General features: G+C 40.2%; 1 protein-coding gene across 1 annotated transcript in view; it reads right to left on the bottom strand.

The window, feature by feature from the left end:
* The window catches only part of SLC2A13 (solute carrier family 2 member 13), a 94,483-nt gene that overhangs the window by 21,903 nt on the left and 45,488 nt on the right, over nt 1–27,092 (bottom strand). Inside the window, exons 5-6 of the mRNA XM_033162939.1 lie at nt 13,416–13,579; nt 10,249–10,369 (exon numbers count right to left, since the gene is read on the bottom strand). Of these exons, the coding sequence (XP_033018830.1) occupies nt 10,249–10,369; nt 13,416–13,579 (285 nt within the window). The remainder of the gene's footprint in view (nt 1–10,248; nt 10,370–13,415; nt 13,580–27,092) is intronic.

A 27,092-nucleotide genomic window follows, 5' to 3' on the forward strand; every position in this document is an offset into this window, starting at 1 on the left:
ACGCCAAGTAATAAACTGCCACAGGGGCCGGGAACAACCCCGGAGACAGACTTTGGACATGCCTGGTCTTAAGGAAAATCCTCCCTCCCCTATGACTGGGTACTGCTACAGCAACTTTGAAATGTTATGAACTGGCCATAAGTAGCTACCTCTCATTATATATGAAGCAAACAGACAACTGCTTAGTAAAATAACCTGTCACTGCCTATATTATACCATTTTATTTTATTTTAGGCAGCAGACTAACTCAGCATCAACCAAAAGCACAATGTTTAATCTAACTGTTTCTATACAATATTGCAATCTGCAAAAATCGTTTACCTTACACCAAGTTGCTCATGTAAACAGAGTTGCATAAAAATGCACACAACGAAAATTTCATCATACTTCCAGGAGTATGAATCAACCTGTCAGAGGAAAAGCTTTCAAAATACTTAAAAACCTCAATACAACTTATAATTAAGTTTCAAGAAGAGCAGAAGTGCTTCAGATTCAGAAGATCTTGTACAGTGGTACCCCGCTAGACGAATGCTTCGCTAGACGAAAAACTCGCTAGACGAAAGCATTCGTCTAGCGGGAGGCTGCCCCGCTAGACGAAAAAGTCTATGGGGCTGCCTCGCAAGACGAAAAAATTTCGTCTTTTTTTTTTTTCGTTTTGCGGAGCGCGGCTCCCATTGCCGCTCCGCAAGACGAAAACCCCGCTAGACGAAAATTTTCGCGGGACGAATTATTTTCGTCTAGCGGGGCACCACTGTATTCCTTGGTGTACGGAGTTTTTATACAAGTTTCGCTTCTCTTGACAAATGAGAGAGGGATTTCCTTGCAAAAGGCTAAGCTACAAGTAGCAGGTCCACAGCTTTAAAGCTGTCACACATTTCAATAAATGAGGATTCTCACCCAGCAACACACAGCAGGGAAGGAAGAGGAAAATATACTCCAACTATTAAGATAATGTGAAGGAGATCGGACATGTCTAGTGAGCCACTTCCTGCAGCCATACAGGCAGTGTGCTATGTTGCAAAGCATCCATTTTTGCTGGTGCCAGAGAAGACCCTATAGCTAATTTTCTGTAGCCCAATGCAGCACAATTAGATCTGTTAAAATGGGAATAAAATACATATTTCTATTCTTGTAATGTACTTCAGAGACAGGCTAGAACTGCACACCATACAGCCTTGAAGCCTAGGGCATGAGTTGAGCTGCTGCAGGTGCAGATCTACCTGTAGTTGGTATCAACAAACTTTCAAACAACTGCTACTCCACCTGCCCTATTTAGCAACAATACGCCGGTCCCCTGGTACAAAAAGAAAACGTTGAATTGGCCTGATTCATTCAACCCACATTTATAGATTAGTTAAAGAGGTTATATTTACACCAAATGTTATTTATATTTTTAGTACCCTTAGATGTGAGCCACTTTTGTATAATTTAGATTTTGATAATATGTCTATGCCCATGGAGGGTTTTTTATACTGTACACGCCTTTAAAAAAGCAATTGCTGGTATTTGATGTAGTTCTATTAGATATTGCTAAAATTCTCTTGCTTAATCAAGATTGTTGCAGAAGTATGTTTTGGGTATATGGTCAATCAATATTTTAGGTATGTAATGTATAAAGTTCTGTATGCTATTAATCTCAGGTATCTTCTTTTCTGGAATGTTCAATTAAGTTCTATTAAGTAAATGAAATATATTTAAATGCCTGAAGACTCTTTGGCAAACACTAAATATTCTGGGTGCTTATACAAGCGCAGGGGGTAACAATCCCCCGACATGGCTGTTGTTGTGGAGGAAAGCAAGGTGAAAAACCGAACTGTCTGCCTGCTACATAGAAATCAGGCTTAGATTTGTCCTCTGCAGAGAGGGAAATTGTCACAGCTGTAGCTCACATTCTTTCGCTGTCTAGAACTGGTACCGAAATGCTGCACAGCCGATCTATTCCAGGGCTATTTCCCATGTACCTAGTTGCACAATGCACTGCAAGACTGAAATAGCCTTTGAAAAATGTATTTTTTAAAAAAATTCATTTATATCCTGCCTTTCTTCCATTGTGGAACCCAAGGAAGCATTTACGTGGTTCCCAGGTGACCACACTGAGACCTGTTCAGCTTCTGCAAGGTGGTAGCTTCATGTACCTTCCTACCATAACCTGGAACCAATATCACAAGGTTTTTTACCTTCTGAGCCCAGCAAAACCATTGCTGTGAGTGCTGCCTGCAGAAACAACCCCCCCCCTCCAAATGCCAAGGAAGGAAAAAAACCAGCACACAATGTGGAGCCCACAGAGCCCAGTCTGAAAAAGAAAGGGACCCACTTTGTATAAAAATCTCATTATATTAGGTTTGATATCAGGTTTAGCCGAGTGTCTAAATAAGATCGGTATCTTGTCCATGTCAAATACTGCTCATGCGTTACATATAAAGCGTCCCTTCTGTTAATAATAGGTTGCTGTATTGTGTTGCATCTTTACTATACAATACAAGGGGGAAGTAGAACAAAATGTTGCTGTGTGGGGTGCTCCTTTTCAGTGTTCCAGTTAAGACTACCCTGAAATAAAGCTCTTCCAGGGACAGGGAACCTGTGGCCCTCAAGCTCTTATTAGACTACAAGTTCCATCATCCTTGAACACTGGTCCTGTTGGGAGTTGTAATGCAGCAGCATCAGCAGAGCCATAGGTTTCCCATCCCTGCTCTGCTCTGTTCCCTATTCCAAGTTCCACATCCAACTTCCATAAGGCAAGTAAGAAATGTTAACACATAAATCGCCATACCACTACATCGAATTCCTTCCCTATTTTGAATGTATCATTGTTCACTTTTGCTGCTCCTAGATTTCTGTTTTGCTTTGTTCTTAAGTGTTAGTTGTATTTTATTGCTTTCAAAGATTGCTTTTTATCTGTCGTGTTTTATATGATAATTTATTTCATTTATGAATAGCTTCCCATGAGGCACCCCAGAGCAATTTGCAATGTAAGGACATATAAAAAACAACCAGATATATTAAAAAGTTGTAGAAAACTGAATATAAAAATAATTTTATAAAACAGTTACTGTATAAATATAAAAGCACTTTAAAACAACAGCACATAAAGTCAATGTCATTCAAAGACAGATATCAACAGGGATAAATATTTTTTTGGGGGGGAATTTTTTTTTAAATTTCTTATATGGTTTTGATAGTGAATTGTACTGTTCTGGGTATTTTTAATGGAAAAACATATATATAGTATTGAAACTGGAATCTTATTACTTGTGTGTGATGGTTTTAAATATAAAATGCATCAGAATTTAAAGATATATGGAAAAATCCTCTCCCACTGAATTGCAGGATTCCCGATGTTGCAATTCATTCTTTGGTAAGGGAAGCACTGTAATTTCTCATACAAACCTTTCCCTTGGTAGGGCTGCCAGCGCCTTAAATTTTTCAATATTTTCCTTATGTTTGTTCTATTATGTCAAGATTACGTAAAATAATATACATACCAGATGTTTGATTTGACACTAACTTTTGAGGAAAGTGTTATTATTACTGCTTAGTGTTCTCTGATCTAAAAGATCTCAAGTTCAGTGTTTCCCCCCTTATACTACTTATTTTAAACCTTTTGTTTTCCTATACACATTGGTGTTATCAAGCATACCTCATCTAATACTCTAATACTCTCTGTGTCAGGCTACATAGTGAAAAGTGCTCAGAAACTTCAACTGGCTCAAAGAGCTACAGCCAGATTGTTGAGTGGGGCTGGCGATAGAGAACAGATGACTCCCTTGCTACCTAACAACTCCGCTAACAGTCCTTTTCCAGCCACAATTCAAGGTGCTGGTTATATGGCATAGGTCAGCAACCTAAGGCCCATGGGCCAGAAGCGGCCCATGGAGGTCGTTTGACTGGCCCACAAGCCACCTCCAAACCGAGTTGCCTGCTTGCGCGCTGACTTCTGACTTAGGTCCAAACTATCTTAAAGTCTGTATACCCTCATATAAACCCTGCTTGAGTTTTGAGATCTTTGGGGGAGCCCCACCACCCACACAGACACACATGGTAGGGACGCCTACCAATTATTGTTAGTTAATTATCCCCCCCTGTTTTTACCTGTTCTTATTTTATCTGTAAGCCACCTTAAGTCTATGTCAGAAAAAAGAAGGGTAGAAACCAACCAACCACCACCATCCATTCGCTGCCTGCCTAACCTGTGACAGCTAACCTATCGAAAATTAAGAGTGTGGCATTGCAAAATGTCAACATTCTATTATATACCAAAAAATACTCCTTTCTTCATGTTGAGACTGACCTAAAAATAAAATTTATTTCATATTTCATATTTTATTGCTAACATGACAGATGCCTCTTTGTGTTGAGAGATGCTACCCTCCAGGGTTTTAAATTAAATTAGGAGATTTAATAGAGAGAGAAACATGCTAAAGAAAGGTTAAATGATAGTACCCGGGAACAGCTTTTATTGCTTAGCCAATTTCAGGATTTATTATAAGGTCATTCTTCAGCTCTACAGCATGAGCTTTCCAATAGAATTTTAATTACATTTTGATTAGAGCAGTGGAAATGGTTGGAACAGGCACATGTGCTTCATTTTAGGATTTGGTTCCTCTGAGCTTTTCATGGAAACCACCATAGCTTCTATTTTTCAGCTACATGGGGCTTGTATTTTATATTGGGGGGGAAACATAGAAGTGTTTTAAAGGGCACTAACTGGAGTAAAGTGTGGCTTTTAAAATCCCAGGCCGCTTAAATGCTGGTACAGATTAGACCATGGATGAGCAGACCAATGGAATACAGACCAGTTTTTAATGGAGCATCTACTGGTTGCTACATTAAAGAATATAAGAAAACCCCTGCTCAGTCAAGTCAAGTGTCCATTTGGTCCAACATCCTATTTGCAGAATTGCCAATCAGGTGCGTACAGGAAATCCAAAAGGGCAATGGTACACTCCATACCTGTAATTCCCAGCAACGTATTCAGAGGCAAACTGCATCCAACTGTGGACATAGGACACAACTATTGTGGCCCTACTGACCTAATCAAAACCATCCAAGCTGGTGGCCATCACTAAATTTTGCAGCAGCAAACCATGTGCTGTTTCGACACACCATGCATCTATTATACCAAAACTTTCATTTCAGTCAGCAGTGAAGATTGGTATGACTAATTTGCAAAGTTAATTCTGTGAAGATGACTCATTCATTGGTGATCTCCATAAACTGTGTGTGCTGGGGCAACAGATTGCCATCTTTGCCTCACATGAACTCTACACACAACTGGCTCTAGAAGAAGTTTGTCTGGAGGTAAACGCATGTAGGAATACTGCCCCATTTAATGTCTGCATCTAAGTTATACAAAACAGAACATTTGGATTTCTATTTTGTTGAAAACACACACACACACAGAGAGAGAGAGAGAGAGAGAGAGAGAGAGAGAGAGAGAGAGAGAGAGAAGTTCGCATTCCCTTGCCATGTCTCATAGTTGAGCATGTGCTGCTTGCTTAAAAAAATTCTTTTTAAGTCAATTTGTTTTCCCCGCCCTGCTTCTTAGGGGGGCTAATCTACTATTTCTTAGAGCACCTTTGTGCCTTAAAAAGCAGGCTCAATAAAGTACATTTCTGCTCCTCTAACAGTCCTTGCTCAAAATTGAAAGTTCACATGAAGTAATGGAAAAGGTGTACCAATTATGTAAGTATGAAACTATGTTTATTATTACACAAGGCTTCATTCTATTTGGAATATTACCATAATACTCTTAGAGTATAAAAGAGTTTCCTGTAGCAAGACAAGCATTTAAGATCTCCACTGTTTCTGTTAAGAAAGTGGATGGATTAAAAAAATTAAATGGGTATATGGCAAGAAAGAAACCTGAGCTTGTAAAAGTTATTTTGAAAAAAAGGGTTGCCTAGACTTTTACCAAATTCTGATTAATTTCCAAACCATTAAGTATTACAGTGTGGAATAAGGATCTGGAATGAGAGATTCACAAATATTTCCACAGTAATTAAGGTACTGTAATAGGGTTATTCTACTGACCTTAAATTAACGGAGAACTATTGCAAATATGCAATATAGTATGTGACACCTTAGAAGTTTAAAAGTGTGGGATTTTTTGTTACTTAGTATAATTGATTTTTAAAAAATATTTTAAACCCATTGCCCCAACCCCAGAAAATAATTGCAGAGTTTGTAGTCTAATACGAGGTAGATATACTTGTTCTCTTTTATTGCATCAATAAAGTAACTGGGTGTTCTTTTCTTTAATAAAGGCTGAAATAAAAGGACTGCCAGTACATCATGCAATTTAACAGTTACAATGAGAGTAAGAAGTGCTCCACCCAATTCTGTCAACAATACACATTATTCTTTTCTGAAGAAAAGAGTTCCAAATGCTTTTACATTTCATCACAGAGAAGGTGCTCTACTCCTTTATCATTCTGGATGAATGCCCAACCCCTTCTGCCCTTTTCTAGCTCCATAATATCTTTTTTTGAGACAGATGGTCAGGAATGTACACATATTTTCCACCCCTAGGCAGTGGGCACCCAAAGTAATTTACGGCAATTCAGCACAATCAGATATAATCCACAATCTGAACATCTAATGAAATTGCTTAAAATGTATTCATGCCAATCCACAGCAGTGAAAGAAACACAAAAGTCAAGTATTTTCAACGTGCCTATTAGAATCTAATAGCATAATCCAACCTTAATTTCATCCAGCGCACCTGAATATGATCTGAGTACCGTTAACTGTTTCTCTCCTGCTCTCAACTTCATTTTTTAGACTGAAAGTGTACCTCACCCACTGCTAGATGATGTAATGCAGGAGTAGCCAATGTAAAGTCTTCCAGATGTTTGGGGTACAGCTCAAATAAGCCCAGCCAGCACGGTCAAGCATGATGGGAATTGTAGTGCAAAACAACTGAAGAGCACCATGTTTTCTACCCCTGATGTAATTTCCACAATGCCACCAATAAACTACAATCTCAGGTTCCATTTCTCCACTAATTTGTACCATAACCGGAACCTGTTTTTCATTTTACGTGAACTAGGTTTTAAATTGAGGAGTTCCCATACAGTATTAAGTTGCATCTCTAACACATTTCTCTGCAGTATGCTGTTTGCCCTTCAAACATCCTACAACGAAGAGAGATTTGTGCATTAAAATTGCTTTCCCTAAGTTGTGAAAGCAATTCTGTTCTTATCATTTGGAGTTAGTTCCGTCTTCAATCTTGTTCTAGTAATAGCAAGAAATCATGTACTGGGTGAAGAGAGATAGGGTCAATCAACACACAAATGAGAAAGCTGTGCTACACGGGCATTAGAGAAACTTTTGTGACAGAAGTTTGTTTATAAAGGCTATACGTGGAACCAGTGTTCTCGAAGCTACTAACATGAGTTTGGCCAAACTACGAGAGGCAGTGAAGGATAGGCGTGCCTGGCGTGCTCTGGTCCATGGGGTCACGAAGAGTCGGACACGACTGAACGACTGAACAACAACAACAACGTGGAACCACATTTCTTTGGCAGTTTGCATGCAGATGGGAATTACCATTCTCATTTGACTAAATTTCCAGCAATTATAAATTAGACAGACATGGTCAGCTAGATTTGCAGGGCGATATCCAAAGCTTTTGACAGCTGTAAAACCTCACAAGGAGCAGAAATATCACATCAGAAGCTCCCATGAATTATAATGGTACCACTGTCCCCTACTTCGGCAATTGTCTGCACCCACAAACTGAACTCATTAAAATTCACCTTTTTGGTATTACTTATAACAAGTAAATAACAAGTCAGTGTTATATAGTAGTAACTCTGTACAGCTCCTTCATCTCCAACACTCCAGGCATCTGCTATTGGTTTCCAATATGCTTATAGGTGGCAAATTCACTGTAAACATAAGCTGAGTTTCAGTATAATATCATGCTTTCATCCAAGCGATGTATCCCTTTGAGGAAAGCTGGCAATATTGCAAGAATCAGCTGTGTGAGAAATAAACTCCAGTTCAGATCAGTTTCTACAAGCATTCCTTTAATTTACAATTTTTTCATCTATGCCTCCTGTATTGTCAAATGCAATTCAGTCAGTCTTTCATCATGAAGAGAAAAAAACCATTATATTTCTATAAATATGTGTAAGGCTTTCAGTGGCTGCTCATGAGTAACCAAGCTGACTCTGAAGCTTCTAAAACTAAGTTTCTTTATTGTGCAAATATATACAGTGCAGCTACAAAAAAGACGTCCAGCTCATCCTTCGGCAGAGTCCGGGAATGGCCCCTTCCGGTTCTTTGCCCAGCATAAAAGGCGCGGAATGTGGAACCCCCGCCTACCCCCTCTGCGTCTTTCCCCCCCTGCGCAAATGGGGAGGCGGAAGGGGTGCTTCCCCTCCAGCCTCTGCTTGGTGCTCAGGCTCTCTTTCCCTGTCAGAGCCCTGACTCCTACTTCCCGCTCCATCTCTCCCTCCCCACTAGAGGGATCACTGCCTTCCTCACTGGATGAAGATGAATTGCTCAGCAGTTGAGGCGGGGGCTCGCGATACCGATAAAGCCCTGGCAACTCCTTGCCGTGAGGCGAGGGCAGCCCCCTGACAATATGTTTAGTTTAAAATATAATACTGCCCTCTTCCTTTGCTCCTTTGACAACTTCTCTTTACAAAGAAATGCTTATTTATTTGTAAACCACTTCTTCAAAAGAATTTTCTAAACCTACATATGGCTAAACTCTGTAAAACAAAAACAGGCAGTGACTATTTCAGATGAATCTTATGTACATGATCTCACATGCACAGACCACGCCAAACCTGGATGTAACCCATAAACGTCACAGAAAGGGGTGGAGGTCTAGAACATAACCATCATGCAAATCAGTCACTGCCCATATTGAAAACCATTATAATTAAAAACAAATATAAAAAAACAAACAACACTTTAAAACAAATATTAAGTAATCAAATCATTTGTCCGGATAAGAAAAGTTTGCAGCAAGCATCTAAAACAATGTAGTGAGAATGGCTTACAAGAGCAGAGAACATTGAAGGAACAACTTCTCACAAATGTGGAACAAATATTATGTGGAAATCGTAGAAGTGCAAGTTCTCCCAAACAAAGTGATCAAACAGGCATACATGGAGCATGGGGGTCCCTTATGTAACCTGGTCTGAAGTTATTAAGGGCTTTATAAACCAACAGTGGAACCACAGAAGATCGTTGAGCAAAAGCATAATATGCGGACAGAACTGAAGTCTCGTCAAGCAGTTGTGCTGTAGCAGTTTGCACAAACTGCACAATGTAGAAACTACCCTGTCATGAGTCCTGAGGCATCGTCGGACTCAGAAGTGGAGTACCAGGCTGAGACAGATGAGGGGGAAAGAAGATGACATGCGGGGGGTGTTAATACTGGGGGAAGAAGGCAGCTGGCCTGGCTGGGGAACGAGGACTCCCATCTTCCTTCTTTCCTCCCAGGGAGACGAGGACAACAATGGGCACCTCGTGGCGTGGTGGGGAGGGCACAGCCTGGTCGCCCAGGACCCAGTGGCACTCCTGTGCTGAGAAAGATGTATCCTGCCCAACCCAGAGAGCATTTCCATGCTTGGTCTTGTGCCAGGGGCTCTTCGTATCTAAGCCAAAGTGTTTGCCTAAATAAGGAATGGGGAATGTGTGGCCCTCCAGGTGTTGTAGACTACAACTCCCCATCATTCCTGAGCACTTGGGCCTAACAGGAGATGGAACATATATATTTAGGCCAGAGTGGGGACCCTTCAGCCATATATATATGTGTGTGTGTGTGTGTGTGTGTGTGTGTGGAAGGCTGAAGGGCCCCCACTCTGGACCAATCTGGACCAACTTAGGAATTCTCTACAGAAAAGGTGCATGGAGTAAGTTCTGCACAAGTTGAGTTCTTTCTATGTTTTTACTGCAGACAGAGTGGATGGGGAAACCCAGCCAGATGGGCGGGGAATGTATGTATGTATGTATGTATGTATGAATGAATAAATAAATTGTTATATAATAATAATAATAATGTCAGTACAACTTCTACTGATACACAATTAATAGCAATCAAAATACAATGAGCCACTAACATTGCTCATTGGCACACCTCAACCGCAAAGGTACAAACTCTATGAAGAAAGGAACAGAAATATCCCTGATGTGTTTTGAACACAAAATCCTCGGCCCATAAAAGTCTGCACTAGAAAAATAAATTGGATTCTCATCAGAGGTTTTTATTAGGAAATCACAGCAACTTACCTGTATTTTGTGCAGGTAGAATTTTGACCTGAAGGGCCTTCGGGATTAAGAGTGACTTGTGGTGAAACCTGAGCTGACACCAAAAATCCCAAAGCTAAAATAAGAAGTGCAACAGTAGTGCCTACAAGAAAGAAACAAAACACTTTAGTTCAGAACAGAATTTTATTAACACAAATGTGCTTCTTTAGCAGAAAACTGCTATTTTGTTCAATTTAACAATGTTGAGTTGACTTTGTCCATTGCAATAAGGTATTTATATTAGGCACCTAACTCCTTAACAAATGCAATGCTCAAGAACATCACATAACACAGAATGGCTAGGAACAAGGGACCGGGTTGCTACTTGGATTAAAAATTCCTCACAATATATTGGCGCTTCATCCACATGCTCAGATGGAATGATATCTACAAAAAGGCGAATGTCACAATAGCATCCAATTGTAGCATCTGTCAATCCAATCTGCCTTGTAACACCTGAGACTGAAGTAAACAGGTGTTTAAATAGTCCTTTTGTTAAGAAATACTGAGTGGAGAATTCTGTTTATCTGAGGAAAACATGGCAAGTAGCATTAAGAGGATAACATATCTTCAGAGATTTGCATTCCTGAAGGCCCAAATTCATTCTATGGCATCTATAAACAAGAAAAAGATGTTGTGTAGACCAGGCAAGCAATGATTTATCCTTACAATATAAGAAAGGAGGTTGGAACCTTATGATTGCAAAGTCCTACACTACCTGTAACTTCAAGCCTCCCCAAACAAGAAACAAATGAGGCCCTCTGCAGGTCTTCCTCGAAAATGAGAACACAACACTTAGTCAGAGCCAGCCAAGTAGCAGGTGTTCATAAGTGGTTAAAAATGTTACAGATTTTTTAAATCATGAATTAAATCTTCTTAAAGCTCACTTGCTAAGTGTAGGTACTTTGAGGGAAAGGATAGTTCTGCCTCTCAGCAGCATTGAAAATTTAGATCAGGCAGGCGATGACCCTTCCTTCTCATCTCTGAAACGTGCTGAAGCACTTGAAAAATGTGCTACATTCAGTCTGAAAACCAGTCTCTCTATAGTAAGATGTATTCACTGAAATCTGTCAGCAGAACTTACTCTACAGGTTTGAATAGGATGGCATTTCAACACCCCTGTTTTCAGAAAAACAGCAAGCTGACTTAGTTATTTTAAAAAAATGCTTGAATTACTATAGGATTTCAAAAAAGTAATTGGAAAATTGACAACAGTCACTGGTTGAGAAAAGTTACTTACTCATTGTTACTGAAATTTACTATTTCCAAAATGCTTTATATTACTAGCTCTTACAGTGGTTTAAGGCAAACAAAACAGGGTATCTCTTGAAATTTCAACATAGAAAGCACAATCAAATCAAAAGCAGAGAGCTAATTAAATAGAAGGCATATTTGGTATTTATTTATTTTGTAGATGCGCAGGCCGTGGGGAGCTGCTCAAAGCCTCTTTTTTCCTCCTTCCTCCCTTTCACTGCTGCACTATGCAGAACCAGGCCAACATTTGGCTTAGTGTGTCATCCAAACTGGGTTCCACAGGTAAACTATCACCCCACGAATCACAAGGAAAGAGCTTACCCACAAATTGCAGTGCAGACACACAAGCCAAGCCTTGGCTTTGCTCATGAGGGTCAAAAAAGACCAGGAGGGATCAAAGCAGTCGTGAGCTCTTCTCTGGGTGCCTACCATTTCACATGGTCTAGGGAAGTCTAACTTTGGTTTACCATGTTGTGTGAACCAGGTCTAGGTATACAACAGTGAACACTAAATAAAGATGAACACACTAGTTCACTTATCAATGCAAACCAGGCTGGATAAAAACAATTTACATGGGCAAATTAATTTACAAACTCTTAAGAATTTGCACAGAAGACTGAGAGTTACATTATTTTACTGTGCAACACTGTTATCAAGATTAGCTATTATGAAGTCTTACCATTCTACAGTGTTACAGAAGAATAAATTGTAGAGTTGGAAGTGACCCCAATGCTCATCTAGTCCAAGTCCCTGCAAGGCAGGAATCTTTTGCCTAATGTGGGGCTCAAACCCGCAAGCCTGAAATTAAGAGTCTCATTCTCTAACAACTGGGCTATCCCAGGTCTTTGATTTATAACTACTGGTTACTGGTTGCTATTCCTGCTCCTGAGACTAGGAACTGAAGCAATGGATCCAAGTTACAAGAATGTTAAACATCAGGAAAAACTTTCTGGCAATAAGAGCTGTTTGACAGTGGGACAGACTCCCAGGAGGGAGTTCCAGGTGGACTCTCCTTCCTTGGAGGTTTTTAAGCAGAAGTTGGATGGCCATCTGCCATGTATGATCTACAGTGGTACCTTAGCTTAGTTTATGAACAACTTGGACTAAGAACGCTTGAAACCCGGAAGTAGGTGCTTTGGTTTGTGAACTTTGCCTTGGAAGCAGAACATGTTCCACTTTCCTGTTGAGTGTGTTCCATTTGTAAACTGAGTCCCCCACTGCTATGGGAAAGCATGCCTTGGTTTAAGAACACTTTGGTTTAAGAACAGACTTCTGGAACAGATTAAGTTCGTAAACCAAGGTAGCACTGTACAGTGGTACCTTTGGTTAAGAACTTAATTCGTTCTGGAGGTCCGTTCTTAACCTGAAACTGTTCTTAACCTGATGTACCACTTTAGCTAATGGGGCCTCCTGCCACCCCCATGTGATTTCTGTTCTCATCCTGAAGCAAAGTTCTTAACCTGAGATACTATTTCTGGGTTAGCGGAGTCTGTAACCTGAAGCATCTGTAACCCGAGGTACCACTGTAGTTTAAACTCCTGCATCACAGGGGATTGGACTAGATGACACTTGGTGTCCCTTCCAACTCTACAATTTGATTGCTCACATGCTTATGGGGGCATATATGCTTAATACCTTTCATTCTAAAGCTGCAGAGAGGCAACTCATCCAAAAGAACCCCAAATATGCCACACCTGATCAAGCAACTAAACACAGGCCTGCCACTTCCAAAACCTACAGACACCAACTTGGCTTGTTAATTTAAGAAGCTTTAAGAGCAATCTTCTGCCATTGTTACGTCATTTCCCAGTCTCGATAAACTTTCTTCTACGCAGTCCATCTTGGCCTGAAACAACATGTCACACAATAATGAAGAGACTAACACAAAGTTGTACCTGCTAAGCTTCCGAGGGTGAGTTTTCGCCGGCCCACTTTCTCAACAAGCCAGACTCCAACAAGAGTGAAAATGAAATTAGTGAATGCTGTCACCGCAGCAAGCCAAATTGCAAGCCGGTCATCTTGAACACCTGACATCTGCATAATGGTGGCACTGTAATACCTGAAAAGTTAAATAAAACAGAATAAAAAGCATTGCCACTGATTTGGTCAATGATAAAATGATTTCATATATGGGTTTTCATTATGGACAGTACTGTATGAGGTTTCTTCTTTTGGGCAATTATGTTTTCTTTTACAATGGCACTAAGGAACTGAACAGGTCCTGTGCTTTGCTGGGCAGCTTGACTCCAGAAACCTGTCCCTTGAAAGGCTCTGAAATTTCTAACACATGTCCAAGGAACACTTTTCTCCTGACACTCACAAATCCTTGTTGTTTTAAGGCCAGTTGGGGACAACACTGGAGAGATCTACCTATACAAGAACATGAAAAAGGGATGGAATGTTGCCATGGAGAATGTGACACCAATTAAGAGTTTTAATTCATAATAAACTTAAGAATTAAAAACTATTAATTGATATTCTCCACTCCTGTAAGTTAAATTATAATTTCTTTACTGCCAGTCATCAGGGAATCACAAGGCAGTTTACAATATAAAAACATAAAAATACACACTATAGTAAAAAACAAAAACAGTTTAAAAGGGCATAGATTGTTTAATCAGCCAAAGGCCTGGGAAAACAGGAATGTTTTTGCCTCGTGCCTAAAGATATGTTATGAAGGTGCCAAGTGAGCATCCCTGGGGAGAGTAATCCACAAGTGGGGAGCCATTGCAGAAAAGGCCCATTCTCATGTTGCTACCCTCTGGACCTCTTGTGCAGGAGGCACACAAAGAAGGGCCTTTGATGATGACAAAAGGCTACTCTCTTCCAGTGTCTATACTGCATTCAAACAAAATGTGTTGCTGCTGCAGGCTATAAAAGTGCTTGTCACTAGTGGGTCTGCTGAGCAGTCTATTTAGTACACATTTCAAAATAATTGAATTTAACAAGTGCTATAAACTTTTAGGGGTTCTGAAATCTTATGCTTAGACATGACAAATTTAAGCCAACCTTTAAAACAGAAGGATTCCTCTTTGTCCTAAACGGCTTGTAGTGTGTTCTTATGACAAGATTGCATGTCAAATTTCAAAATGGATTTCTAAATTACTACTACAAATGCTAGCACTCTGAAATGCTTCAGGGAGAATTATTTAAGCATTCAAGTTCTTGATTCCAAATTGCAAAATCTTTCAAGATTTGATGAAGTCACCAGCAAACAAAATGCTGCAGTCCAGCTTCCATTTTAAGTCTGCACCTCATTTGTATGAAATGCCATCTCACACACAAAGATTTTATGATCCAAAGAAACGCAATGGTTGTGATCTTTTGTTCTGCTATAGCTGAAATATTCTGGAATAACGAAATCGCTTCTATTTTACCATCACATAAAATACCAAAGGATGCTGTTACTTTCAAAGCCTCTCAGAGCCAATTCCTCCTTTCTGCTCATGTTTTTTCCTTCTTATTACATTAGTAATAATGTAATGCTTTCAAGGCAGGGGTCTGATTGCAGATTCAATTTATCTGTGCTTTCCACAAGAAAACTGTGACACAGCTTCCATTTAGTCTCATATTCACAAGAAAGGGTCTCTATTGTTTAGACACAATCTTCAACCATAGTGAATTCTCCCCTATCTCATATGCTCTCTCCTTCCCCGACACAGCCATGAGCAGATTTGGCAGGGTTTGCAACTGTTTCAAGATACCCAGAATTATTCATTATATCTGAACTCAGAAATGCAGTGGTTAATCTTAAGGCAAGGATGGGGAAACTCTGTGGCCCTCCAGATATTATTGAATTTGAACTTCCTTCAGCATGGCAGCACATGGAGGGCCTCAGCTCCCGCATCCCTAGTTTAAAAAACAAGCCAGTGCAAGACTAACCAGATTTGCCTGAAAGCAGAAAGAGCTTCCAATCTCTGTGCAGCTACACCAGAGCAGCAGGAAAGGGAAATATGGGCACTCTAGCCTTGTGCACATAATGCTAAGCCATAATTATGTCTGAAATAAATCACTAACAGCTCCTGACTATGACAAAAGTCTAACTGATTAAACTTCATTTTCAAGCATAGTTGGCAGATAGACAGCTGCTACCTGCTAAACTAAGGACACTTAAAAAAAAACTTTTATTGATAGAAGTCCTCTCAGATGCTCCAACTTTTAAATTGAAAATGATTCCAGCGGACAAGCCACGGCTCCATGAGTATCTTATATTTCTCAGAGTTGGTAGCAGAGACCACCAGAGGGAGCCCTCACAATAAACAGTATACGTTCTTAATCTGAAGCATTTCTGGGTTAGCGGAGTCTGTAACCTGAAGTGTATGTAACCTGAAGCGTATGTAACCCGAGGTACCACTGTACTTCTGAGGAAGTGCTGCTTTCAATACACTCTCTCACCTATAAGTATCACCTTTGTATGCAGCAAAAGCAACCATGCTTTCATATGATGGAATGAACAGACTAAGTATTCTAGGCTAAGAACACAATTCAGGAACATGAGACACACTGGAACTGGGGCAAAAGAGGAGACAAGACTAAGGTCTACAGGCAAATTAGACAAAGGCTGAAAGGCGGACCTTTAAAATGTGTTTACAGGAGTGAAAAGGTAAATTTTATATATCAATGTATTTCAGAACAATCACCACTCTTTCCTTTTCTCAAATGTTCCTACTCACTACATATTGACATTTCAGTAATATGTGCTTGTTAGTCCCTTTCCTCCTATGAATTACATCTGGCTCAAAATTACTGCCTGCAATTTTTAAGCCTCAATCTGAAATCTTAAACTATTGCTCTGGGTTTCACTGTGTCACTGCAAGTAAGAGAAAGAGGAAATCCCAAATGTCAGTACCATTCATAATTTAGATTTTCTGTTTAGCTCATCAAACTGGATATGCAACCCAAACAATTGAACGCTGTGCTTCCTCAGTGAAAACTATTCTGTCATCCTCTTAGTTTCTTAACTCTGTAATTATTTAACCTTCATAGTATACCTCCTCTCTTTATAGGAGGAGAATCCCCATCTTTTGCAAACTGATTCTTAATGAAGTTGGCTTTTCAGTGGTTTGACAGAATTTTCAACCACAGATAAATAGGATGAATGTTCCCAGTGCAAAACCACCTTTCAGCAGTTACAGTAGTTTCTCTTGACATGATACTGTTACATACCTTTTACAATGCAAACATAGTGGGAGCAATTTTTTAACACATTAACACAGTTTAAGAAAGTGTCTAGGAAACCCCTTTCCCCGCAACTTGTAACTCAACTGTGAAATCAGCTCAAGGCAAAATGATACCACAAGCAGCACTCTAGCAAAATTATTAAAGCTTTAGAAAAGAACTGAAGCAAACAGTTTTACAACTGACTCATGTACCTTCTTCTGCTTTCACAATACAAATTCTTATGGGACTATTTTATCCATTTGGCTCCAAAAAAGGTTTCTTGTAGAAACACAGTGAGATACTGAAATTTAAAATGCCGTTCAAATATGACTGTGCTTAACCGAATCAGGTTTATATTGTTAATATATACAATTCCTGTCAGAAGGAGAGGGGAAGATGAAGCACACAAGTCAGCTGATTCACATAATGCTAAAACCCAGTGTCTGAACCCAGCTATTGGCTATTCTTCGCCTCCATTTCTGCAAATCAGAAAACAGTGCTGCTATCTTGCAACCATTGAGCCCAGATTAGTCTCACACAAACCAAAGGAACATTTTACAAGGCTGTGATAAATGACCAGATCAAGAGGGGAGAAATCATTGAACTGAAAGTGTTCCATTTAAAGCTTGGTAACTGAAAAAATCTGAACGTAAAGAGTACAATCCATTAATTATGTGCAGCAAGATATTTCTTTCCTGAGTAGCAAAAAACTGTCCCACAACTGTTTCAACATGTGAGGTTTATCATACAAAAAAGCCCACAATGGTCTTGTAATAAACTAATAAATAGTGTATTTAATATATTCATGTGTACTTACTTTCATGATCCAGTAAAAGTAAACTATATTTCTTAAGAATTAGCGAATTTATTTTTTCCCTTTAGGGCAGATGAGGCTAACTTGTAACTCTCTGTTGACCATGCTAGGTGTGGCTGATGGGAGTTGAACAGGTTAGCCACTCCTGCTTAAAGGTAACACATTCACCATCTATCTGGGCTTTTGCACATGAACATCAATGACTGTATAGAAAATTTCCTGAAGTTCTGAGGAGAAAGCAACACATACACTAGCTCAGTTCAGACCATCCTGTAGCCCAAACCATGATATGATGGATCAGGAACAAGCTGATGGGACATATACTACCTCTCCCCACTATATGCAACTCCACTTTCTATTTCCTGCCTTGATATTGACATTGTGCTATGATATCCCAGTTAGCAAACTATGCTTTACTGCTTTCCATTCAAACCAGAACCAGAAACCCTTGGTTTGGAGCATAATCTAAATTGCTTCAGTGGTGCTTTCTGTGACAATATAACCATGTTCAATCCTTAATGTGGTTTTGGAATCCATCTGCCAAGACAAAATCCTTGTCTAGTGGCTACCACATAGCTATTTTTAAACTATTCCTTGATGTTCCAGTGCTTCGGAGCAAGATAGCTTGATAAAGGTGTAGCCATGTATGAGTATCTCTTAGTTGAAGTCAAGAATAGGCAATCATGCAGGGAGACTTGTATCTCTTTTTTTTACTTCTACCTCTTTCATCAAAGTGCCTATTAATCTTTTCTACTCTTCTCTCAGATGTGGCGTGTCTTCCTCTACTGCACATCTACACAATCTTTAAACAGAATGGATTGTGCGTCATCCAGTCCAGTACTCCATTGTATTTATTGGTTTTGGTGAAAGGTCTTAGCAAATACAAACAGTTACAATAAATAAATAAATACAATAATATGAAACATTAAACCAATTTAAGGGCTATGTTCAGGTGGAATTCAACTACATACCAACAAATCCAGGTTGTGCAACTAAAGCTGATTTGGTGCTCTTGTATAGCAAACCCCCTTTCCACCAAAATTGAACATTTTGCTGAAGGAGAGTGACAGGAAAATGTGCTAGAAAGTGTGGGATAACCATTGCTTGACACAACGTTTTATAACCTCCCTGCAACCAGAATGGATGCTCAATCTAACCTTGTCTAACCTTCCCACAAAGACAGTTGAACATTCATTCTGATTTGTTTGAACAGGAAGTCTGAAAACAATCCAAGATTATGTCACTACCATATGTTAATCACCAGTACAGTGGTACCTCAGGTTACAGACGCTTCAGGTTACAGACTCCGCTAACCCATAAATAGTACCTCGGGTTAAGAACTTTGCTTCAGGATGAGAACAGAAATGGGGTAGCGGCGGCATGGCGGCAGCGGGAGGCCCCATTAGCTAAAGTGATGCTTCAGGTTAAGAACGATTTCAGGTTAAGAACGGACTTCCGGAACGAATTAAGTACGTAACCAGAGGTACCACTGTACTGATTGAAACACCACCGTTTTATCACCTAAGGCAATCTGCTGCACAGTAAATAGACATCTCTCCTATAAACCCTATCCTAATTTCTTAGTGACAATAGCAAAAGAGGGCAACACAGCAGGCCACATATTTATTGATATCATTTAGCAAAGTAAAAAAAAACACAGTCAACTTTGGTGAGAAATTGTTATTATTATTACTGGAAATTTTATAATGCAACTAAACAAACTGTCAATGGTGCATTACCCACAATACAAATAAGACAACAAGGACATAAAAAAAGAAAAAGCAAGAAACATGTCCACACTCAATAAAGAAACAGGCAAGACAACAGGACATACCTGTGTATTTCTACTGCTAGATTGGTATGGTTATGCTTGAATCCTGAACAGAACATTCACAATATTCAGGCACTCTTGGTGGGGCATGGGAGACAGCCTTATCAGTGGTCTGCTCCCAGACTTCTGGGAACTCCGTCCCTAAAGAAGCTAGACCGGCTTCCTTCTTGCTGTCCCACTGGCAGGTGAGTACTTCCTTATTGCCGCATGCTTCTGGGAACTGATTGCTTTTAATTAAAGAACTGGTGCCCTGCTGTTTTTATTGTAATCACTAGGTAAAGGTAAAGGTACCCCTGACCGTTAGGTCCAGTCGCAGATGACTCTGGGGTTGCGGCACTCATCTTGCTCTATAGGCAGAGGGAGCCGGCGTACAGCTTCCGGGTCATGTGGCCAGTATGACTAAGCCGCTTCTGGCGAACCAGAGCAGTGCATGGAAACGCCGTTTACCTTCCTGCTGGAGCAGTACCTATTTATCTACTTGCTCTCTGACGTGCTTTCGAACTGCTAGGTGGGCAGGAGCTGGGACCAAGCAACAGGAGCTCACCCCGTCATGGGGATTCGAACCGCCAACCTTCTGATCAGCAAGCCCTAGGCTCAGTGGTTTAGACCACAGCGCCACCCACGTCCCTATTGTAATCACTAGTATGTTTTTAAACAGATATTATATATGTATATAGTTTTAATTCTATAAATTGCATTTTAATCGATTTTCTGTTTGTTTAGAGGTTCTTGTTTTTAATCTGTAAACCGCCTTGAGTCCCATAAGAGAAATAGGTGAGGTATAAATAAATGTATGATGATGATGATGATGATGATGATGATAATAATAATAATAATAATAATAATAATAATAATAATAATAATATACATTGTAATGGACTAAGACAAATAAAATCCACATTTGAAAATTGTGATGACAAAAGCATACTAGAGGCAATACATCTAGAATAAAGACACCAGACCTCTCCAAAAAGGAAAATTGTACAAAGAAGCCACTTTGAATGATTATTATTCAGTACCCGAGGCACTGTAAAATATGATGGAGATTTTCATGTTCAGAACACACATCCCCAATACGAAAATGTTGGGAGTGCTAGAAAGCCCCTGTGCGATTTTCAATGATAAGCTAGTCAACATAATATATGCTGTTGTTTGTGGGCACTAGTATTCAACTCAAACATACCTTTGAAAGCTGGAATTATCCACTCCTTGGGGTTACTGACATGTCAAATTAAAAGAACCTGGGAGGAGCAAAGCACCTGCCTCATCATTCTGAGGAAGCCATGCTTTGGGTTTAATGTTATGTGCAAATGTGACCTGTCTTTTACTAGAACCCCAAGAACCCAGTGCAGAAGACATGCACTGAAGCCCTTTTCATGAGTTTTAGAACCCTGAACAATCTGGGTTCTAATACACAGGGAAAACGTTCACCAATGAAAGGCTCCCCATTTCAGATGGCTTCCTCCTAGTGACAGAAGGGAGAGTAGGTCAGGTCATGCCATGCATGTTTTGTTTTGTTTGATACTCAATTGTCACAGTGCAGCTAAACTAAAACTGTGTGGATGGGATCATTATATAGCTTGGTCATTAGGTGGTACTGGACTAAGTTGTAAATGGGCAGAGTCAGATGTTTCCTGTTTTTAATTATATAACAAAACTCTTGTCTAGCTTTTGGGCTGGTAGATAAATCAAGCCATGGTACCTTAAAATTACACATTCTACGTCCCCCCTCCCCCCTGCCAACATCCCTCACTATGATGACATAGGCTATAATTTACAAGTAAAAAATAGAAAAGACTGCACAATTCCTCAACATTATGAAAATGCATTAACACAGTCTTCTTTGCATACAGAGCTTTATCCCCTAATGAAATCATTCTCTTGAACCAAATTATTCTTGAATAGCATAGTGAAGGTATTTAAAATTCTAGGAACACTTCAAGTTTAAGTTCACACACAGAAACCATCTCATTATTTTCTCCTTTTTCAACTTTTAATTAAATGTGCTACATCAGTAATATTTACCTTGCATAATTTAACTTTTTAAAAGAAACCTTTAGGACTGCTTAATTAACATCAGTGAGAGCCCCCAGTCTAAAAGTAGACAATTCCTGGGAATACTGGTTTTCTTTTCTTGATCAAACATTGAGATATTATATTAGACTAATTATATATAAAGAATATAAATGCATATCTTTAGGTGCCCACCAACCTTAAATTTTAAAGCAACCTTTGATGCAACAGGCACAGTTGTTATTTCTGAATAGCTTTTTTGTGTATGTTCTCAATATTATTTATTAAAATATTTAGAACCTACTCTCTATCCAAATATTTCAGGGTACGGGCACACTAGTAATTTAAACAATCCAACTACAAATCAGGAGTTGATATAAGAAATAATCTTAACACGCAGTGACAATCATTACAAAACTAAGCTGTGAAACTAACAGTTACTAAAGCTTCAGTATGCTTAAATATCATAGTGTAGACTGCTCCCATGGTCCTGAGTAAATATCACTGCAGCAGGCTATGTACAATGCATTTACTGTATTCAATATGTTCAGCGGGGCCAAGAGGTGATTCATGACCTATACCAGACTTGACCCCAAGTTTTCATGTTACTCATATACATTATGAAAGAGCACCTGAACCATGCATTTCTTCAGCATGGTTGCCTAGAGACTGTTTCACCATCTGCAGCAAGAATCTAGACCCTAGTGCGAGTTAAAGGCTTTTATGCATTTACTTAGGCCAGTGGTGGCGAACCTTTTAGAGACTGAGTGCCCAAACTGCAAACCAAAACCCACCTATTTATCACAAAGTGCCCAGAGTTGTTGAGCTTTTTGGGGGAAGCTGCTGACCAAAATTTTGGAGCTTTTTGGGGGGGTCTCACACAAAAGTTGCTTTGCTTTTTGGGGGGGGTCCCCCAAGCTGCTGAGCTTTTTTGGGGAGAGAGAGAACAGAAATAAATGATGAATAATACCTTCGCTGGAACTAACGTGCAGCACCGACATCATCGTCTGCTAAAGCGCCCCAAAACCCCAGCACAATAAGGGTTAAAAAACGAACGCTGTTACACCCAATCAGAAACAGCCACTGGCGCAGCAAATTGAAAAACAGACCAATTGCTGAACACAATCTCTGGCTAACAGCAAAAAAAGAAAAAGAAAGAAAGAAAGAAGGAAAGGTTCCGGGTTTTAACAGCAGACGCAAGCTGTAGCCGGGGGGGGGGGGGAGAGAAAATGGGGAAAAAACAACAACAGCACGGATGGGCCAATGGTGCTCGTGGAAGCAGTGAGGGCTCTGCGTGCCAAATCTGGCACGCGTGCCACAGGTTCGCCACCACTGACTTAGGCACACACCTCATGCAAACCACCTGCAAATCAGGTTAAATATGGCTATTCCTTTGGTCCTAGGATATTATCTACCACTCACTACACATGAGGAAGAAAGCAAAGCTTTCCATTGGGCAGTAAAGGTTAATGTCATTACTTTCTACGTATTACATAACCTGGGAAGGTAGCCCATATAGCAGAAGGAAAACTCTGATCCTAAACCTCCACTGCCTTGAGGAATTATCTTCAGGAGAAAAAAAAAGGCTAAATAGTAAATTCTACACAAATCCAGAGTGGAGTCCCTAAAATAGTTGGATGGCACCTTGTACACCTCCTTCTGGCAACTCCAGCCGCCCAGCTGGTGCCAAACATATTGCTGTGCTTTCCTTTGGACCACATTAGCGAGGCCGAGAGAGAGAGGGGGGGGTGGATTTTGTCATCTGGGCAGCCCAGGAACTCTATATAACCTGCCCAGGCTTGCATTCTGGGGGGTCACTTTAGTGCTGCTAATGCCCCAGAAGCACACTCCATTGTCTTTCAAAAGAGAGAGTTGCCAACACCAACATTTACATAAACAATATGCCACAAGACCAATTAAATTTATTATTCTGTGCCTTCAAGATACAATGTAAATGAAATCAAACTGAACTTAGTATCACCCCCACTTTTGCAGAACTATTCGTATCCATAGAATGTGGGGTTTTTGATGATGATGTAGCTCATAGAGCATCAGTTTTTTTTTTTATGCAGAAGGTATCAGCATTTCCATGTAGGGTTGGCAATGTCCTCTGTCTGAAACACTGGAGAGCTGCAGCCTGCCAGAATAAATAAAACAGAGCTAAATGGACCAGTGGTCTGATTCAGTATAAGACTACAGTCAGACCTCGGTTCCCAAACGCCTCCATTTTGGAACATTTCAGCTCCTGAACACCGAAAACCCAGAAGAAAATGCTCTGGTTTTCCAATGTTTTTCAGAAGCCAAACATCTGACATGGCTTCCGCTTGAGTGCAGGAAACTCTTGCAACCAATTGGAAGCCGCACCTTGGTTGTTGAATGTTTCGGAAGCCAAACGGGGTTCTGGAACAGATTATGTTAGACAACTGAGGTTTGACTGTACATTGGTACCTCGGGTTAAGAACTTAATTCGTTCCGGGGGTCTGTTCTTAACCTGAAACTGTTCTTAGCCTGAGGTACCACTTTAGCTAATGGGGCCTCCCGCTGCCGCTACTGTGCGATTTCTGTTCTCACCCTGAAGCAAAGTTCTTAACCCGAGGTACTACTTCCGGGTTAGCGGAGTCTGTAACCTGAAGCGTCTGTAACCCAAGATATCACTGTACTAATTTTCCTAAAATGGATGAATATTTAGGTGGGGTTGACTGCTGGATGCTAAGGGCAAGTGAGTTGCTTGAAGTGTTGAAACATTTTTGTTGCTTAAAAAAATCTTAAACCTACACCTTCCCAGAAGGGTTATTTCATTTACCACACCAAACATTAATCCAATCTTGGGGGTATTTTTGCCCCATCCCCACAAAATGTACCAAAAATTACAGGAATATTTAGGCCATGGTAGTTGTCCCACATCTCTATGTGGGACAAGAAGCTACAGTTAGAACTGAATATGGAATAACTGATTGGTTCAAAATTGGGAAAGGAGTACGACAAGACTGTATATTGTCTCCCTGCTTATTTAACTTATATGCAGAATTCATCATGTGAAAGGCTGGACTGTAAGAATACCAAAACGGAATTAAGATTGCTGGAAGAAATATGAACAACCTCAGATATGCTGATGACACAACCTTGATGGCAGAAAGTGAGGAGGAATTAAAGAACTTTTTAATGAGGGTGAAAGAGGAGAGCGCAAAAAATGGTCTGCAGCTCAACATCAAAAAAACTAAGATCATAGCCACTGGTCCCATCACCTCCTGGCAAATAGAATAGGAAGAAATGGAGGCAGTGAGAGATTTTACTTTCTTGGGCTCCATGATCACTGCAGATGGTGACAGTAGTCACGAAATTAAAAGACGCCTGCTTCTTGGGAGGAAAGCAATGACAAAACTAGACAGCATCTTAAAAAGCAGAGACATCACCTTGCCGACAAAGGTCCGCATAGTTAAAGCTATGGTTTTCCCAGGAGTAATGTATGGAAGTGAGAGCTGGACCATAAAGAAGACTGATCACCAAAGAATTGGTGCTTTTTAATTATGGTGCTGCAGGAGACTCTTGAGAGTCCCATGGACTGCAAAAAGATCAAACTTAGTCATCCTTAAAGAAATCAGCCCTGAGTGCTCACTGGAAGGACAGATCCTGAAGTTGAGGCTCCAGTACTTGGGCCACCTCATGAGAAGAGAAGACTTCCTGGAAAAACCCCTGATGTTGGGAAAGATGGAGGGCACAAGGAGAAGGGGACAACAGAGGATGAGATGGTTCGACAGTGTTCTCGAAGCGACTAGCATGAGTTTGGCCAAACTGCGGGAGGCAGTGAAAGATAGGCGTGCCTGGTGTGCTCTCGTCCATGGGGTCACAAAGAGTCGGACATGACTGAACGACTGAACAACAACAACAGTTAACTGCATAGTAATCTTAATGTGTATGCCATCTGAGTACTAATTTGGCAGCATTGGCTCCTGATACACACAAACTTGAAATGTTTGCTTCTGCTCCATCTGTTTTGGCATATTATTCAGTGATCATGGGAACCTACAAAGAAAATGTCTGGCAGCTACAAATCCCAGAATTAAACTTTTCGAATCTATGATCAAGAACAGCCAACATCCACAGCCTTGTTGATCATCTCAGAATGCCTCATTTTAAACACATCTTGAAGTAGCATCATTCCCTCTATTTCTGACAATGCAATCTATACCTTCTAGTGTTCCAAAATGTCCCTTCCTTAGGTGAGGAGGCTGCTCAGAGATGAGGACTTTGAAAGCATGTGCTGGCCAGCCCATGGTTCCCTCTCACTTAAAAGGAAGGCTTATCAAGGCAAGGAACAGGCTGGCCGATAGCCATCCCAACTCAAAGAGAATGTGTAAACCTTCATTCTTTACACCAACATAAATTGTTTAGGGAAAATCTGAACTGAATATGGTCTGGAAAAGGTTTAAAAGTAAGTCAAATCCAGGGTTGTCACCTTATTGCTATCTTTTGCAATACAGAATGTGGAAAATCATGAACTATTAGGGGGTTTGAAGAACTGGAAGGAAAATGGAGTAACAGAATTGAGTCAGGTCTACAGACAGATGCGTACAAGAGTTAGGATTCTGGTGGGGTCAAGGCCAGCACAGGCCCCAGATTCTTATATTTTATTAGGGGGTGGGGGGTTGACCAGACATTTCTGAAGAAAGTTAGCACACAACATGCGGATGTAGCCATTATGATTCAGCACTCAGGCAGCACAATTGCAAATGACCATCTCTTAATCACTGTTGCTAAGCATTAAGAGGAAGGAATGTGGATGCCCTCATCTGTGATTTGGGAAGGGTCCCTCCCAGAGCTGCACAAAAAAGCAAGAGAAGCTGGATGGAGGAGGATACTGGGGTATGCTTGTCAGAGCACCTTCCTCATTGTCATTTAATTCATTCAATGTGCTGTCTTTGCAGAATAAAACACAATTGGTATGCTTTACTCAGAAGTAGCTCTGTTGAAATAAATGAGGCTTTCTTCCTACTGGGGGAAAATGATATGACAGGAATTTCAGTTTTTGCCCACTATATTTATTCATGTGTGTGTGTTTTTCTGAACTTATCTTTCTGAACGTGTCTTTCCCATCTCTGCATTTAAGCACTAGACCCCAATCTGCATATTTTGCAGCACATTTTAAAGACTCCTTGACAGAAATGAGCTCTTAAATTAAATCATTAAATTAACTGGCTCTATACCAAAAATATTACAAATCCAAGAGGCAAACACAGAAGAAGCAATAAAGACAAGGCCAGATTAACCTTAATCACACTGCCTCAAGTATGCATATGCTTTCTGCACACTCAATTCACCCTCTTGGATACATGGATGCTTAGCATACACACAACCAATAAACCACACTGGTTAAATTAGTGACAACAAGCAAGAGGTCGTTGGACTGCCATGCTGGACTCTATGTCTGTAACTAGGCATAATTAGATATTAAATCTAAGTGGTCACAGCTCCACTGTTCTATCATGCACAAAGAATAAAAATTTCTGACAAAGGTTATTGTATAGAAAGATGAGACTATCAACACAGCATTCTGGGATATACTCCACTGCCCCCAGATTGCTATCCCTCAATCATCTTTGCTGAAGCAGACCCAGACAGAATAGAATGTGATTCAGGAGATACTGCCTAAGGAATAAACAATAAACCTTAAATACAGACAACACACACTTCAAGGAGATCAGCATATTATCTGTGGCACATTTCAGAGAGCTGAAAAATTTCATCATTTCAACA

The sequence above is a fragment of the Lacerta agilis genome, chromosome 10 (assembly GCF_009819535.1).
Source record: "Lacerta agilis isolate rLacAgi1 chromosome 10, rLacAgi1.pri, whole genome shotgun sequence".
Lineage (NCBI taxonomy): Eukaryota > Metazoa > Chordata > Lepidosauria > Squamata > Lacertidae > Lacerta > Lacerta agilis.